The sequence below is a fragment of the Cyclopterus lumpus genome, chromosome 12 (assembly GCF_009769545.1).
Source record: "Cyclopterus lumpus isolate fCycLum1 chromosome 12, fCycLum1.pri, whole genome shotgun sequence".
Classification (NCBI taxonomy): Eukaryota; Metazoa; Chordata; class Actinopteri; order Perciformes; family Cyclopteridae; genus Cyclopterus; species Cyclopterus lumpus.
In genome coordinates, this window is record NC_046977.1 from 18599882 (window position 1) to 18617672 (window position 17791).

Here is a 17791-nt window from a genome sequence, read left to right on the forward strand (position 1 = left end):
GTCACGACTGTTCGCTGTGCTGGCTCCTCATTGGTGGAATGAGCTCCCCATTGACATCAGGACAGCAGAAAGTCTCTACATCTTCCGTCGCAAACTAAAAACACATCTTTTTCGACTATACTTGACTTGATTCTTGTTGTTCTGGGTTTGGACTCATGGTTTAATGCATTTTTTGTAAGTCGCTTTGGATAAAAGCGTCAGCTAAATGACATGTAATGTAATGTAGACCAGTGGTTCTCAAATGGGGGTATGTGTACCCCTGGGGGTAGCTACGTGAAGGCACTCCAGGGGGTGCGCGATAATCTTTTAAATATATTTCAAATTAGCATACATTCAAAAGGTTATTTAATACATATTCAATAAAATATAAGTCCAAGTTCAGAAACTGATTTTTATATATTCTTTATTAAATCAGACAATGTTGGCACAGGACCAAAAATGCTTTGCGCTGGTTACTTCGCTGACAAAATATTTCACGGGGTACATCACTGAAAAAGGTTGAGAACCACTGGTATAGACTATTGGATTACGCCCTACAAGCTCTATGGGGGAGAGCACTGTGCGCCTGCCCCTTGCCGCTACCTCGCCGATTCCTGGGGCCGTGGACTTAATACTCGCTGTGCTGCTCCCCTGCTCCATTGTCAAACAGGTGGACCATCCTCATTGTCGGCAACCCACCCAAACCCGTATAGAAACCTTGCCCGTATAGTTAGCAATGGTTTATGGGTGTGACTTTTTGCTATGTCATCACCATTCATCTCAATATAACCAATGTGTTTATGATTAAATTGTTTACTTCATTGATCTAGCCTCTAAAAGAAAAACGACGGCTCAACTTGAACCGTCGACTGAGGGGTCACCTACTGATGATCTGACTCATGATCTTCAGGGGAAGGGCAGCCCTACCTGTACTTACAATGTGTACCAGCTGACTTCCAGTCACCACCTCACAGCTTGTTATTACTAATTCAACCTGCAGAAATGTGTGTGATTATGAGTTATTCATCAAAAATGAATTGCCCCAATGTGGAGGTATAGTCTTTGTAGCATACCCCTCCGACAGATGGTCTTGCACTTGACTGATGATTTCAGTTTTATTAATAATTCACAAAACCAACGTGCCTCTTCAGCGGAGTGCTTAAACATTTGCCGTCTGTTTTGTATTTAAATCGGGACATATTGTCCACCTTCAAAATAAAATCCCCTTCTCTCAAAACAGGAAACAAGTCACATCTTGCTCAAGGCTGTCAAAACATGCAACAAAAAAACAACAGAATTGATTGACAAACAGTTTCCAAAGCCAAAACACAAATTACAGTCTTTGTTAACATAACATTATCCGCTATTCTGTCTGTAAGAAAACATGTCTATTATAAACCAACCCAATGACTGTTAGTCCTTGTTCCTCAGTCTAAGGAGGCCGGTGCTGATGACATCCTCGACATCTCAGCTTGTGAGGTCTCAGAGGTGAGTATTTTACTGTCAGCAGTGTAAGGCAAGCTTCACTACTCAATATTGGTGACAAAATGTGTATTGATGGAAGAACAAATGTTCTTTGTCAAATGTGTGAAAGCCAGGTTTAGTAACCTAAAGTCACTATTAAGTTATCTTCAAATTATATTTTATTCATATCCTTTTATTAATGTTCCCATTTATTTCTGAAAGCAAGATGGGAGGATTGACAGTCATCAGTCGTATTAAGTCTGTATTATTAGTGTGTGGTTTGCACGTAGATGGAGACACCAATGGTCTGTTCTATCACAGGTTCCCTCCAGTGCCTTTTCCATTTGCAAGGTGCTTCAAAAGAAGGTACGAATGGAGACCTAGTATATTTATTTTATATTCTATTGATGTATCAAATACTGTATTACCAATCCCTATACAAAACCGCTGTTTCAGTATTTATACGTGTCCCTGGTAGTCAGACATTTCCTTTGATACTGTCCTTTAGGTTCTCATCCTCCATAACAATGAGCTGAGGTCATTGCTGCCCAAAGGATGTGACATCCGCACTCTTGCCACTTTAAAGGTAATGTATCTACAACCCTAATAGGAAATGTAAGTGACTATTAAAATAATATTACAGCATGATGTGATTATTTAAAGTGTTTTGGGACATTTGTGGAGATGGCTAGTTGGTCTAAGTGGCAGTTATCTTTCCTCTACTGATTTCCAATACGATGCAGCATGAGGTTGGCTTTTCTGTCACTGCATAAGCAGAGAATATAAAGACACAGAGCATCCCATCTGACAATGACTCATTTATGATGGTTTACCAAAAGACCAGATGTTTGTAAAACTACGACTTTCTGCTAGAAGCCTCAACTCTGACTCCTGCTTCATTACACAAAAGAATAACTGAATCTGTCTGTTTCCGAAGGTTTTGGATCTGCATGAGAACAAGCTCACTTCACTCCCAGAAGACATTGGGAAGATGGCATCACTGCAGGTAAAGGCCTTCTGACCTACAAGGGAATGAGTCAGTGAATGCTCCTCATCATCCATGCATATCCATTTTTATTTCCTGTCAGATTTTGAATGTGGAGAAGAACCGCCTAAAGGACCTGCCACAATCCATCGGGGATTTGCGGCTTCTGCAGACACTCAATTTAAAGGGTATGATGCTTCCTGCTTACGCCCAAGAATGAAAGAAGATGTACATATCAAATGGCATTGCTTATGTTTTCAATGTTAATCTGTATAGGTAACTGTCTCAGTGAGCTGCCATCCTCGATTGGTTCTTTGAGCAGCCTGCGTACCCTGGACCTGAGTGACAACAACATCGTCCAGCTCCCTAAAGCTCTGGTCTATATACGCACCCTAGAGGTGTGTGTCTCGGGATTCAAACTATCAGGAATGCGGGAAGGATCCAAAATTAGACATGATTTTAAACAAACACTGTGTGTGTGTGTACTGTGACAGAGCTTTACCCTTGATGCTGATATGATGTCCTACCCGCCTGCGGCTGTGTGTACAGACGGCACAGAGAGCATCCAGCGCTTCCTATGCACCGGTGGGGACACACACACACACACACACCACGCACACAAGAACATTTCTGATTGAGTTCATCCACCAGGGTTTTAAATAGTGTTACATCACTGAGGCTGGGCAGCACCAATAGGTTTAAAGGAACTCACTTAAATACTTCTCACAGGTTTAAGACTACACTGAAACATAAAACTACAGATGGGCATGTTACCATTCAATGACAGTAATATTCCTTGCATAAAAATCCAAAGAATTCATGGTATTCACATGATCGATATATTAGACTGCATAAACTACTAGTTTGATTTCTTGATTGATGTGGTTTTTTAAGAGCTGGGAGAGGAGTACTGCCCTCCATCCCAATATCTCCTGCCGGTGCTAGAGAATGAGTGTGGCAAACAGAACTCTGACTGTTTGGATGGCCTGGAGGAGGCGTGGCAGGTACAGTAGGCACACAAACACACACAAGTAGAAAGTCACTTTTATGATTGTGGGGCTGTTCACTTGGAACTTGTTAATTGTTTCTGTTGATGTCACTGGAAGTCTCATTCAATCTTTCCTCATCTTCGGTTACAGAACAAATTCAGTGACTACGAGAAGAGAAAGGTATGGAACTCCAGTGAGACACTCACCGTTACTACTTAATTAATTCAGCCTGTGACTAGGGGCTCTCGGCTGCACACATTTACAATTATGTTAAAGTGACAAACACCCAGATAATTATCACCAACTCTGCGGTACCTTTCTGCTCCATTGAGTTTGTTTTAAACTCATCATTTTGGTTTTAATGTGCGGCACATCACCGTTCTCATCAGCGTTGTTTGCAGCTGCAGCACTTTCTGCTCAGCAGCAAACAGCAGACAGACTCAGTCAGAGACTAGCTGGTGAACACAGTGGAGCAGCTAGAGAGACAGATAGTTTTCTGTACTGAATCTCAGAAGACAGCTATTACTGCAGTTCTTGCTGAGCCTTGTTGCAAAGATGCTGCACTTTAGGCCGGATGTCAAAGCGGCTATTCTGCCTTAAACAGCGGAATGACATGCAGTGATGAATTCCCATGATTACCTCAAGGCAGTTGATAGTGAGTGCATCATTGACCAACAAAGCCCTACTCTATAGTCAATGGGGCCCACATTTTCCTGCTATCTTCACGGCTCATTATTCAGATGTAAGATGAGCCTCCATAGGCAGGTTCACAACACCTGCACAGTCTGCTTGTTACACACAGCAGCCCTCAGTTAAATAGGGTATCAGTGGATTAGCTCATATGCAGTCAAATAGCGTTATTGATGGCACAAATGGAGTTATTGATGGGACAGAGGATTGGGAGACGGGGGTGCAGAGGGTGCACATGGCTTTGGGAACTTTGACTGATTGGTTTAAAACATGTTTCGCTGAGAACACACCTATGACTAATTAGGAGACTAAATAAAACCCCTTTGCCCCTTGCGCCTCACTTTGTGCCCAGATTATGCACCGTTTAACTTGCAAACGTAGAGTAGGACACACCCTAAATGCATTGCACCATGCACTTTAGACAATAGATGGTTTGAACAGGGCCCTCTGACTTATCCCCATCAGGAGCAGAAGCAGCAGGCAAAGCTGGCCTTCGAGTGGCACCTTGAGGAGAAGAAAAAAGAGCACACCCAGCTCATACTCATGAACACCTCACGCAAGGAAAACATTCTCCACTCAGTCCGACAGGTACTATGGTAGTATCAAGATATTTCATGTGCTCACTCGTAGCAGTGTTAGTTGGATATGCATTTGATCGATTATTTGATAAAGCCATGTCTTTGTATTTCATTACTACCTGACATTCAAACTCTCTAGTCCTAAACCCCTGGCCATTTTCAATTATCTACCAAACTTAACCCTACCTTCCTCTCCGACCTATCTGAATTCCTGACCCAGCTCTGCTCCCTTTTACCGTCCATCCTGTTGCTCGGTGACTTCCACATCCACATCAACTCATCAGTCTGCTACACAGTTTGTAGCACACTCAGCACATACATTTTCCCACCCGCAACCACGGTCACACCCTGGACCTGGTCTGCTCCACAGGACTCACCATCAATTACCTCTCTGGCCCTGACTTCACCATCTCCGACCACCTAGCCACCATCGTGGGCATTGTCATAAGCCGACTAGACCCACACTCTCCAACAAAACCAGACTGACAATACACACAATGGCTTACAAGGAATACTTACAGCAATACAAACTGGCTCTCAATACTGCACGCTTCTCCGACAACTCTGGCATCATCGTCTCCGGTTCCGCCAACCCCAACCCCCCTGACCCTGGATCTGTAAATCCCCAACTAACCGACCTGTCACTCTCCCACTTCTCTCTAATCTCCCCCTCAGATCTTAATAAATCCATATCTGGCATGACGACTCCAACCTGGACCCCATCCCTTCAACTTTAGTCATAGCCCGTCTCCCGGCCCTCCACCCGCTCCTCCTCTGTCATCAACTCTTCCCTGTCTACTGGCTTCAAAAAGCCTGGCCTGAATCCTGACATTCTCAACAACTACCGACCCATATTAATCTCCTTTTGGTGTCTAAAATACTGGAAAAAAAACAACCAAAACCCACCTCGACTCCAACCAACCTCTATGAACCATTTCAATCCGGATTCAGATCTCATCACAGCACAGAGACAGCTCTAATCAAAGTATCCAATAACCTCCTCCTCTCCCCTGATGACCACTCCCTCAACATCCTAATCATACTGGATCTCAGCACAGCCTTTGACACCATCAACCACTACATCCTCCTCTTCCGTCTTGAGTCCTCCCTCCACATTACTGGCACAGCCCTGTCCTGGCCTTTGGTGGGCTGCGCCGGCATCGGGTTCCAGCTGCCACTTTCGGGCCACAGCGGCGTCGGGTTCCTGTTGCCGCCATAGTGTACCCACTGCCATTCCTGTGCCGCAGCCCACGGCAGTTCCCCCTGCTGCAGCCCACGTCGGTTTCCGCTGCCGCAGCCGGCGTGCCACAGCCCACGCTGCTTCCCGATGCCGGTTTACACTTCACACACGATGCATGTTGTTGAGCACTGCACAGCAGATACAGGAACCAGTGAAATATTTCCAAAGCTTAATTTCCTGCACTCCACAAGGGAAAAAAGCAGGCCAAGAACACCGTTTTCAATATATTATGAACTCCTCCCACAAAATGTATGCGATCGACTTCAATTTTGTTCAAGCGTTAAGTACCAAACATCAAATTTACATGTACTTCAATTTGCATAGAGAAACATGATGCATATGCACTCAAAGCACCACCTATTGACGAAAGCAAATCAGCATAACGTGACAAACGGCTACGGATTTACACAACATTTACAGGAGGTAGTCTGCACTTCACGTAGAGACACATGATGCATGTATGTGTTCACATTTTCATAGCACCCCTGACTGGCGCAAATGAGCGAGGACCCGTTCATTGCTGCTCGCAGCTTTAATTATTATTATTATTAAAGAATCCTCTAAGCTCACTGTTGTTTTGAAACTCAACTGTCAACTATGATGTCTTTCAAGATACTAACAGTGAGCTACATTACATCGCTGGCACCATAAATGGATAGCAGAGATAATTTTTCCTCCACTTCATAAACCTTCAGTGCATGATTCTTTCTGGTCATAGAGTGAGAACATGACAGCTAAACCTTTTCCGTCTCAGTGAACAGCTGATTTTGTGGCAATCAGACAAGTAGTATTATGTCATATCTGCCGCTTTCACTTTATTCAAAAGTTATTTCTCAATATATAACGCAGCACTATCAGCTCTTTGTCCACCAAACAGGACATGCATACAGGGAGGAAAATATATAATTCAACTGTTACCTTAAACTTGTTTACCAATTTATCGTTCTCTCAACCATCAACTATTCATGAAATTAATCCTGATTTAATATGCTTCTTATCTCAGGAATATATGCCAACATGAATGGTTTGTGAGAGTAGCATTAACAATGGTAAATGGACCTTCTAGTCTCCCGACCACTCAAAGCGATTTGACAACAATGTAACGGGACGCACAGTCATACGCCACAGAACATATTCCAACAATGTAATCCATCAAATCACACAGGATGTTTTCTTACTAATGATTAGATTCAGAGAGTCAATGCAAAAATAGTGGAGGTAAGAAACTTTTCACTTTCACTCTCTTTAGGAGAAATTAGAAGGTGGTCATCTAGATTTTTGTTGTGGTTAGTTTAATGTTCAGTTCCAGGTTTATTTATTGATTACTTTGAGTTAGATGCTGAGTTTATTTATTCAGGTGTTATTACCTAGCTGAATAATTTCAACAGTTATCCAGTTAGTACAGGCTGTATTAATCAGGGATTTTCATTCAGATTGATTTTGTTTGCGGGGGAGAGGTATCTGCAGTATTTTCCTGCTCCACACTAACCAGTGGTCAGTCTAATGTTTATATACTGTATGTATTGTATACTGGGATTTTAATTCCTGTTTAGGTTTCCTGCATAAAAAAAATTACACTTAAATTGTAATTCCTATTAATTTTTCGATTTTATTATTTTAATAAAATAGAATATTTCACTAAATGTATTTCTATGTATTTACTTATGTTGTTTTACAGTCAGTAAAACAATGTTTAAGTCAAGTCTCCCAGTGAGGCATACATCTTATTGATTAAACACTGGTATCTGATCAGTGCTCTGTATCAGCTGATACCACAGACGAATATAGTGGGATCAGTGCATCCCCAATCTATTCATTTATATAGTATTCATTATATGTGCATAATAGTCAAACATCTTTTATTCATATTTTCAAAAATGAATTATTCTATTATAAATCAATTTTCATGACACAGCTGTCACTACATTCTTTCACTGCATCCCAAAATGAATGAGTTTGAGTGTAGCATAACGATGCGGTTGCCTGGCTTTAATCATTCTAGGCGTTACACCCCTGTGCTTTAGTTCCCACCAACTCTGAAGAAGACAATAACTTCACCGTGTGGCTGTTAGTGGTGATCTTTGTGAATACCCATTTTGCCATCCATCCATCCATCCATCCATCCATTATCAGCCGCTTATCCGGGGTCGGGTCGCAGTGGCAGCAGGTTCAGCAGGCCGACCCAGGCTTCCCCCTTCACACGCAACACTTTCCAGCCGGGAGATATAATCCCTCCAGCGTGTCCTCGGTCTTCCCCGGGGCCTCCTACCAGTTGGATGTGCCTGGAAAACCTCTAATGGTCCAGGAGGCATCCTGACTAGATGCCCGAACCACCTCAGCTGACTCCTTTCGACACGAAGGAGCAGCGACTCGACTCCAAGCTCCCCCCTGATGTCCGAGCTCCTTACCCTATCTCTAAGGCTGAGCCTGGCCACCCTACGGAGGAAGCTCATTTCGGCTGCTTGTATCCGAGATTTACCCATTTTGCAATTAGGGTAATTAACATAGGAAGTCGACTGCATGTTACTTCATTTAAATACATGCCAACAGCACAGAAGCATCAAGACGCTATCTGATCACGATTAGAGGTGCATTTCCCCCTTTGGTGTGTATGTGTGCGCCTGTGTCTGTATGAATGGCCAAACTTCTGAAAAGTAAATGGTTAAAATAACATTCCTCTCGTTACTACAAACTGAGGAGTTTCTTGCTTTTGAGTCTGTTTTGCAAGCCGTTTCTATGTTGTTTTTGTTGATTTCTGTTATGTATAATCTATTTTATGTGTAGGAGCAGGAGCGTCTGGAGCTGGGGGTCAGCCAGCAGCAGAGAGCTCAGGAGGCAGAGAGGCTGCTGGTGCTGGAGAAAGTCCGACAAGCTGAAGACAGCATCAGCAGTCGCATCAGCAACATGCTGATGGACAAAATCAGGTAGGAACTGGCTATGAAATGTATGTTTGTTTTGTTGTGAAGAGCTGGTTTGTGGATCTGTGTCACATGATAGATGCTATATGTCCACAAATGAGTCTCTGCTAACTGCAGTGTATATATTTTCATCTCTCCAGGCAGAAAAAAACTGCAGAGTTTCTTCAAGCCATGGAAGAAGATCGGTGAGTGATCAATAATCTATTAAGACAAAACAATATGAGGCCCTTCAACACAGAGCAATGTGTGTTTCACGCAGAGCAGAGATACATAGATATACAGATAAAGTCTATTTCGTCTATATATTAATTATTCATATAGCCTAAGATAATTATCATCTTCTGCTTTAATGACGCTGATTTGATAAGTCAGAGTTTTACTGACTAATACATGATGTCGTATTTAGCAGACAACCTCAGTAACATATGTAGCGTGGGTTTCCCGTCCAAAGGGTAGGAGGTGGGCCCTAGACAGGTGAACTTCTAGCCTATGGTCATATTTAGAGATTTCTACCTAAAACAATTGGAGGATTAGCCCGGATAGACTGCTAACCCCGCTACAAAAGGCACAAGATACACCAAGTACACAAAACCAATACATCTTCATCCACTTTTCACTCTCTTAAATTAAATGGTCAAATTAAAAGTGCTTGGTTTGTACTCAATACAATCTTATGCACAATGTCCATGAAGGAAAGAAACACAAAAACAGAGTCCGGATATGGCAATCAAATGTACTTAATCAAAGTAATTAAACTAATTGATGACTACAGAGAAATGCTAAGTGTCTTGGGTCAGAGGGGAGGTGTAAGTGGCCAGGAGTGTGTGAGTGTGCTGGGAAGGGAGGGGTTTGTACCGTAAGTCCTTTAAATCCGAATGAATCCAGTTCAATTAAATGTTCGAAGGGCTGTTGATATACTTAAACTATTTTAGTTTAAAGCTTAAGGTGTCTAGAAACTGAATATTATGTGAACTTCTCTTCCTTTAAGCACATTCGCTTCTCTCTCTCCTCTCCTCCCTGCTGCCTTTTGTTAGTTGCTTGTTCTCCCCTTCCCCCTTTTTCACAGGTGTGTCTCATTTATCTCCTCCTTTTAATGTCAGGGTGGAAAGGCTATTCTGTGCATTTCCTTTTTTCCCTTTCCGCTACACATATTAAAAGTCAAATAACATTTTCCGGACCTGATGACCAATAACAATATATGCTATTTAAGAAGTATGGTAAGTCACATTCTTAGCCTAGAAGTCTAATCACATAGGTCAAGGTATGTTTACTCTTCATTGGATTTTATACAGCCAAGATTCGAAAGTTTTTACTTTTTACCCGGGAACCCTGAAGGGTGGGTGCACATTGTCAGTGCAGAGCAGCTGACCAGTGGGGCACGCTCACATGCACTCGCATTCACAAAAAGGCATGCAACCGGCCAGCTTTGTGACCTAAGAGAGGAGACACACACACACACACACACAGGGACTTCATTCTTTGCTCGGGTAGACTTTACTACACTAGATCTTTACATTGATGATAGTTATTGAGGAGAAAATAGTGATCTGAATGTTGGATTGAGAATGTTTAATGCTGTGAGTCACGTATGTAAAATATTGTAGTTTTACAGCTAGACCTATGTTTATTATAAAAAGTCAGCATAGTATTACTATTTCCTTCAGAATCCGCATGGAGCATCTGACTGCCATCACACAGGAAGAAGCCATTTCACTGAAGAAGAAGGAAGTGGCCGGTAAGCAGCTTGGCTGATGTATGTTACCTATACAGTGTTCTGAATGTAGAGTCATGGATGGAGTGCTTCTGTTTACATTAATGCAGGAAAAAAGAATGTAAATGGTTCAGTGTTTCCATTATTTCCTTATTTACAAAATAATATATGGATGTATTAATTTGCTGCTAACTTAAAGGAACAGCTGTGTTGGATTTAAATGTCTAATAGGATAAAAATGATGAAGTGACGTGACCAAGGGTTGGACTTTTTCTTCCCGCTCTGTGTTTTTAGTGGCCATGCAGAAGATGCTGTCAGACGGCTGTGCTATGGACCTTCTCCAGGAGGCCAGTGACTTTCGCAGAGAGAACCTGGTGTCTGAGGCTTACAGAAGGTTAAACATGCACCACACAGAGCATATCTGGGCAGTAAGATGGTGTAAGAAGCATGTTGTAAACTCAGTGTGTGGTCTCTCACCCATGTCTTAACAGTATGGAGAATATGGACAGGAAGTTTGATAAAATGCTGTCCCTCCAAGTTTTGGACAAATCTAAAGCTATTGCCCACATCTTACAGGAGGTATGTTGAGCCTGGGTGATGTCTTCTGTAGTTGTCACCAGTGTTGTGGGAGCCTGGTGGAGAAACTTACCTCAGTGTGAACTTTTTCACTCATTCCCTCTCCGCAGGAGGAGATGCAGAAAGCAGCGTTCCAGGCCCTGCAGCTGCAGAAAGACGCTGTACACGGCTACATCCGCAACCAGGTCTGTGTCGGAGGGGCGAGATGGGTGGGGTGGGGGTCAAACCTGTCTCTGGTCTCATCATCACATGTAAAGCTGTTTTCGCTTTTTTTCAAAATCAGAGTTTATATTATACTTCAAGATTTTCCATAATTCAAATGACAAAGAAATGACCGAGATGCATGGCCCTAGGTCTAGAGGGAATTAAGGCTCCTAAAGGGATTTCTTTGAATTTTTGCTGTTCCCTCACACTAGATATAATAAATAATTCAAATAATATCAAACAGCAATACCAGAACCCTACTCATCTCCTATCTGTTCTTAAAGGAATTAATTATGATTTTGGTCATCGCTATGCTGCTGGTTTCCATTGCCTGCTCCGATGCTTTCGATTCTGGTGCTGAATGCGGCCAAGCTAGTGGAACTACTTCTGAACCAGATGCTGGTAGAAGATCCTCTGTTGTTCATGATAAACCATCCAGCTGACAGAGTCGTCAGCAGCAGTGCATGACAGACGCTCTGTGGTGCACTAGGATGTTTGACTGAACTCTGACCAGGACGCACGCCTTTTGCCTCTCTAGCTGATGTGTTCACATCGCAGGTGATTTACAAAAGCTTTAAAACCCAAGTCTCTCTCGTTGAAAAATATTTACATATTAGAAAATTCATGAACCACAGGCACATGGCACATTAAAATACCAGAATTGTCTTAACTAGTGGCAACTGTATTTTCAAAAGTCCCCGTCCTTCGTTAAATGACATCCTTGAGAGAACATTGATATAGGGTGTGTTGTCACAATTCATTTTGTATTAATTTTAAAACAAACACCAAGGATAACTATATATCATGTAATATATAAATTGGTCTTTGAGCCAAAAATATGTTTAATTTTTTATTTACTATAAATCATATGATGAGACACTGATTGAACGGCCCTTCTGTGCTTTTCTACACACTGGTCAAGTGCTCCAGTTTATATTGGGAGGTTGTCTGGAGAACAGCCGTCCACATGTTTTCTTTGATGTGTGGTCACTATCCTTATTTTACCAGTTGATTAAATGATTAATTGTAATGTGAAAGGTGTGACTCATAGTGATTTATCAACAGAGAACTAACCTGACTCAGTCGTTCTCCTCAGCTGTTCGGATTACCGGCCCACAATTTCACGGTTTCCTTAGTTGAGTCTCACCGCTTTCATCGGTCTTTCTATATAGTATTTCCCTCAGGAGTTGGTGGAGACCAAAAACAGAGCTGAAAGGAGAGTGAATATTAAATTTACATTCATCAGGTGGACACAAACACAACCTAGAATGAATGCTAAAGTTGCTTTGTGTCTACTGGTTGCTTAAAAATAGACAACTGCTAACACGTTAGCCAGGTCAACTTAAAAAGGGATGTATATCAATGTTGTGGCCCAAAACAAATCTATTAATGTATATTCAGGGAAATCACCAAACTTCTTTTAAAGATGTAAGTGGTCACACGTACATCTTTTCGCTGTTAGAAGAGACAAAACTACGCTGTAAAGATGAAAAGTAAGACATTGCGCATTATTGTCATTTCTTTTTCCTGTTTTGTTCTTTTTCCTTTTTCTTATGTCACCTGCCGCCCACCCATAGCCAACTCATAGTTACTTATTCTGGTCAAGAACATTTTTTTAAAGGAGTGTCTATTTACACCCGGGTGAGAATAGTCACACAGCAGCTATTCAGCTATTTACACCTTGCCAAGTTGAATATGCTACTTCATTTAGCAATAGTTAGCTAGCTCAAGGGCTTTAGATATAGTAGTAGTAGTAGTAGTAGTAGTAATAGTAATAGTAGTAGTAGTAGTAGTAGTAGTATAAAGAGCAACTCAGTATGTGTTGGTGGTACTGAATGAATGTGTCTAAGTTTGAGTCCTGTTAGAAGCCTATTGTTACAGTGACTGTTTTATTATTATTATTATTATTATTTTCAGTTTTCAGTGTGGTTCTGTTTAAGTATATATTAATATATATAATATACACAGGCTACAGGAGGCTACATATACACATACAGTATCTAATATGGGCAAATAGTATTGTTGGCTTCTGACACCAGGGTGCTCATAGCATCTGCCATTTTCAAACCTTTCTGGTTATCAGTGAGGTAGCCATGACAACCCTGTGTAATATTACCTACCGACAGAAAATCACTTCATGAAGGTTTTCATCTTGACTTTGCGATCAGCTGCATGTCCCTTTTCTCTCTAGCTTCATGTTTGCTTCTCCGCTGTCTCCAGATCAAGCGCATAGAGAGTGAATTAATGCAGCTGACTAGATTGGAGATTAAAAGACGCAATCTGGATGCTGAGAACTTGCAGGTGGGTGTAACCATCTTCTGTCATCGCTTTTTGCATTTACTAGATTTTTATTTCTTCTTCCTGTTGATCACTTTATCATTTTCTTTTGCTGTATTCATGTCATTGCTCCATGTCAACAATGTATCGTTGTACACAATGAGAGAAAAAACTGATATTAAATATAGTGTGCGTGTGCGTGTGCGTGTGCGTGTGTGTGTGCAGGAGGTTCTGGTGGAGCAGCGAACAGCTCTCAGTGATTTGTTGCAGCAGCTGCTGAAGCAGAGAGACCAGAGAGAGCAGGAGCTGCGGCAGGTTCTGGTGAGCAAATGGCTGCTTAGTCCAGACCTCAGTGGGTTCTTTCACTTCTCTGGTTCATGATTTGGTTTATAGAGACTGCTCACATTTACTTCCTTTTCTTCACTTAAACACATCATCAGAATCATTTATTACACATATAAGGAATTTGACTCAGTGAAGAGTGCATAACAATAAACAAAGACATAGAATAAAAGAATATTTTTAAAAACAATAAACATGCAATAATAGATACTGAAAGAATAATTCAAAACCTTGGGTCCTGTGGCCGCAGGAAAATTCAGGATCCAATGATTTAAAGTTTAATGGCAAAGGTGATAGTCAGTTAAGGTTCACGATCGTGGAGTTGGAATGAGAAAGGACGCCACAGTCTGACTCAGCTCCGTAAGCCAGGTCTGTCTTGTCCCCCTAACTCCAGTAGAACTCTAAAACTCCAGCACAAAGGCTACGCCTATTAGTCCGGCATGCAAATGAGTTCACACCTAAAGGTTAGTACAATTGGCTAGTTTAAAGAATGCAGACGTTCTGTTCGCTAAAGCAAATGGCTGGGTCAAACGTCACATATCCGGTCAAGAACAGGAAATTCCCTTCACTCCTTCAGAATAAAAGTATCATCTCCTATTACATCGGCATCCATTTTAGCTAAAACATCCCTTTCAGAATAAAATCCCATTCATTCTCATGCATCTTACAGTTATTCATTACATTTGTCATCAACAAACAGTTACAATAATAAAACATCCTCTTATGCTTTACAATACATTCCTCCTAATATTCTTCATAATAACCCTTATTAATTATCATCCTTGATGTATTAATTAAAAACATAAGACAAGTATATATAAAATCCACTACAACTCTACACTACATATGGTAAACAACAAACAGATAACAGTACCGGTACTTTAGAACAAGTACAAAATAAAAGTGCCAACTATATCTTAATAAGAAAAGAAAAGAAAAGATGTGCAAGTGTATTTGAAATTCAGTCAGTTAGTTGTGTGTCTTTCCTCATTCTGGGGTCTAGTGGTTGAAACCAGCAATCACTTTGTGTTTTCCAGGCAGAGATGGAGCTGAAGTCGGAGTCCAACCAGCAGAACTACTGGATGATTCAGTACCAGAGACTGTTGGATGCCAAACCCCTGTCACTGCGCATGCAGGTACAGTATGGTGCCAGGTGGACACACAGAAACCTCTGTAAACCAAACTGTGCTGTTGTTGAATGCTGATCTTATTGCAGGAAGCAGGCCTGGAGAAAGAGTTGGTCAACCTGATATGCAAACTGTCAGCTCAGCACTACCTGCCTATCCTGGCTCATCATCGACTGACAACTGAGGCCCTTTACCACATGACCTCCTCTGACCTCAAGAAGGTCTGTCTGTCATCATTTCTAACACATTACTATGTTGGCACGTTGATATTTGAGACCTTTCACCTCATACCGTAGCGGGCAACCGTGAATCAGCGGTCCTTCAATCAGAGGATCAGCGGTTCAATCCTCAGCTCTGCTCGTCCATGTCGCTGTGTCCTTGGGCAAGACACTTGCCCTTGTCAAATTGCTCCTGTAGGATGAATGGGTGGGAATGTTAGTTAGTCCTGAGCAGAATGAATGGGGGAATGAAATGTAGTGTCAAAAGGCTTTGAGTGGTCACAAAACTAGGAAGGTGCTATATTAGTACAGTCCATTTACCATTCAGTTTCAACAGCAGCTGCCAACACATCCTACAGTGTTTGCTTGTGCTGCTGCACCAGCAACAGTACAGAGTCCCATTGACAAGTCCTTCTACTATGATCCCCCCCAAAAAAGTGTCCGTAATTAATTTCCTCCGTCGTGAGGCTGGGCTCAGCCTGAGAGAGAAGGTGAGGAGCTCAGACATCTGGAGGAGCTGCTGCTCCTTCACGTTAAAAGGGCCAGCTGAGGTGGTTCGGGCATCTGATCAGAATGCCCCCTGGGTGTCTCCTGTTAGAGATTTCCCGAGCATGTTCTACTGGTAAAAGGCCCCGGGGTAGTCCCAAAACACGCTGGAGGGATAATATATCTGGTCTGGCCTGGGAACGTCTTGGAAGGAGCCTCCAGGAAGAGCAGAAAAATGTTGCTTGGGAGAGTGGATGGATGTGGATGGATGGATTTCTTCCCTTTTTTTCCCTGTGAAAGGTTATTTTTGGGGAGTTTTTTCTGATCCGATGTGAGGTCAAAGGTCAGGGATGTCGTATGTGTACAGATTGTAAAGCCCTCTGAGGCAAATTTGTGATATTGGGCTATACAAAATAAACTGAATTGAATTGAATGGATGGGCGCAAGGTAATTTTATCCTTATCAGTAGCAAGTGACCTATCTGTTTTAATGAATATATAGTATAATAAGCCCCCTCCTGTTCACGACTGCTACCCCAAACATGAAGTTGTGAAGTTTGCAGATGACATATCGGGCCAGATTTCAAACAACAATGAGATTCATATAGAGAGGAAATCAACAAACTTGCTGCTCAACGTCAGTAAAAACAAGGGGCTGATTGTTGAATTTAGTAATAAGGAGGCAAAGACACACACCCCTGTCGACATCAGTGGAGCAAGTTAACAGCTTTAAGTTCCCGGGAATCAGCATCACAAACAACCTGATATGGTCCTCACATCTCCTTCCTGGGCCCTATTTCTCGTACCTGGCTAACATAGTTGGTGGGATAATTTTCCGGATGAGATTACACAAATCAGGGTTTTCAGTTCCTCGAAGCAAGTTTGGCAAAATCACCAAAGCAACACATCCAACAATTTGAACCTGCTCCAGCGCAGACTCATTCAGTCTAGCTGGATAAGCTGGCCACTCCCCCAGAAGAAAATGACTGTTCCCTTCCTCATTGATGAAGGAGCGATATTAGTTAGATTAACGTTTTATAGGGAGAGAGTTCTTTGAGATCGCCAAGATCCGTTATCACATGATGATGACTTCCTATACGAGCGCTATCGATTCTGTCCACAAGGAATCATGTATTAAAGACCTTCTCGAGCCGTACATTGAACACCACACACCGGAGCATTGACTGTCTCACAGACTGTTTTGCAGAGCCTTGTGGATATATACATGAATATACACATTCATATTATCTACTTGTTCTGAAAGAGATGAGATAGTTATTTTAGATCTCATTGGCTAATGCATGCCATTAAGCCGACCTTTCCCAAGACTTCACACCAAAAGCATTGCGAGTAGATTCCATGAAAGTCAATGCACAGGCGAATGGATGCGAATAAAGAGGATTTTCATCCATTTATCTAGACGTAGTCGGTGAAAGTCACCGAGCTGTGTGAGCCTATGGGTGATGTTATGTATAAAAAAAAATATATATGTATATATATATATATATATATATATATATATATATATATATATATATATATATATATATTTTTATACATAACATCACCCAATTCCTCAAATACGTTCATGCTCGTCAGCGGAGAAAAAAGAGGCTCTTCCTTTGAGTTTATTTGCCTTTGTGCTGTTAGAAAATCATGGTTTCTGTGATCGACACTTCCCCCTTTTGAAGTCGGACGGGCACGCGCAACTATCCTGTGAACTTACGTCTGGTTCAAATTAACAAGATAGTTTGAGCGCAGATCAGCCTTTGAGAAACCGGGATAGCCTGATGTCAATCATCGTGTTAATTTAAGCTGGCTAATAGGACATTTGATCGACTTAGTTGAGCCACGTACGAGAAATAGGTCCCTGGTGAAGAAAGCTCATAAACAGCTGTATTTCTTAAGGAAACTTAATAAGGATACATTAAAAAAAACTGACGTGTACAGTCCAGAACAGGAGGGCTCTACAGCAGTGACTAAAACCACTCAGACCATCATTGGTACC

At 41.8% G+C, this 17791-nt stretch overlaps 1 protein-coding gene across 1 annotated transcript in view; it reads left to right on the top strand.

Moving 5' to 3' along the window:
* Positions 1-17791, top strand: part of lrsam1 (leucine rich repeat and sterile alpha motif containing 1) — a 30248-nt gene that overhangs the window by 6003 nt on the left and 6454 nt on the right. The window contains exons 4-23 of the mRNA XM_034546196.1: positions 1411-1467; positions 1765-1809; positions 1952-2029; positions 2381-2449; positions 2532-2616; positions 2705-2826; positions 2923-3013; positions 3323-3432; positions 3568-3597; positions 4573-4695; positions 8710-8849; positions 8984-9028; positions 10508-10578; positions 10849-10948; positions 11046-11133; positions 11241-11315; positions 13555-13635; positions 13837-13932; positions 14991-15089; positions 15170-15301. Of these exons, the coding sequence (XP_034402087.1) occupies positions 1411-1467; positions 1765-1809; positions 1952-2029; positions 2381-2449; positions 2532-2616; positions 2705-2826; positions 2923-3013; positions 3323-3432; positions 3568-3597; positions 4573-4695; positions 8710-8849; positions 8984-9028; positions 10508-10578; positions 10849-10948; positions 11046-11133; positions 11241-11315; positions 13555-13635; positions 13837-13932; positions 14991-15089; positions 15170-15301 (1737 nt within the window). The remainder of the gene's footprint in view (positions 1-1410; positions 1468-1764; positions 1810-1951; positions 2030-2380; positions 2450-2531; positions 2617-2704; positions 2827-2922; positions 3014-3322; positions 3433-3567; positions 3598-4572; positions 4696-8709; positions 8850-8983; positions 9029-10507; positions 10579-10848; positions 10949-11045; positions 11134-11240; positions 11316-13554; positions 13636-13836; positions 13933-14990; positions 15090-15169; positions 15302-17791) is intronic.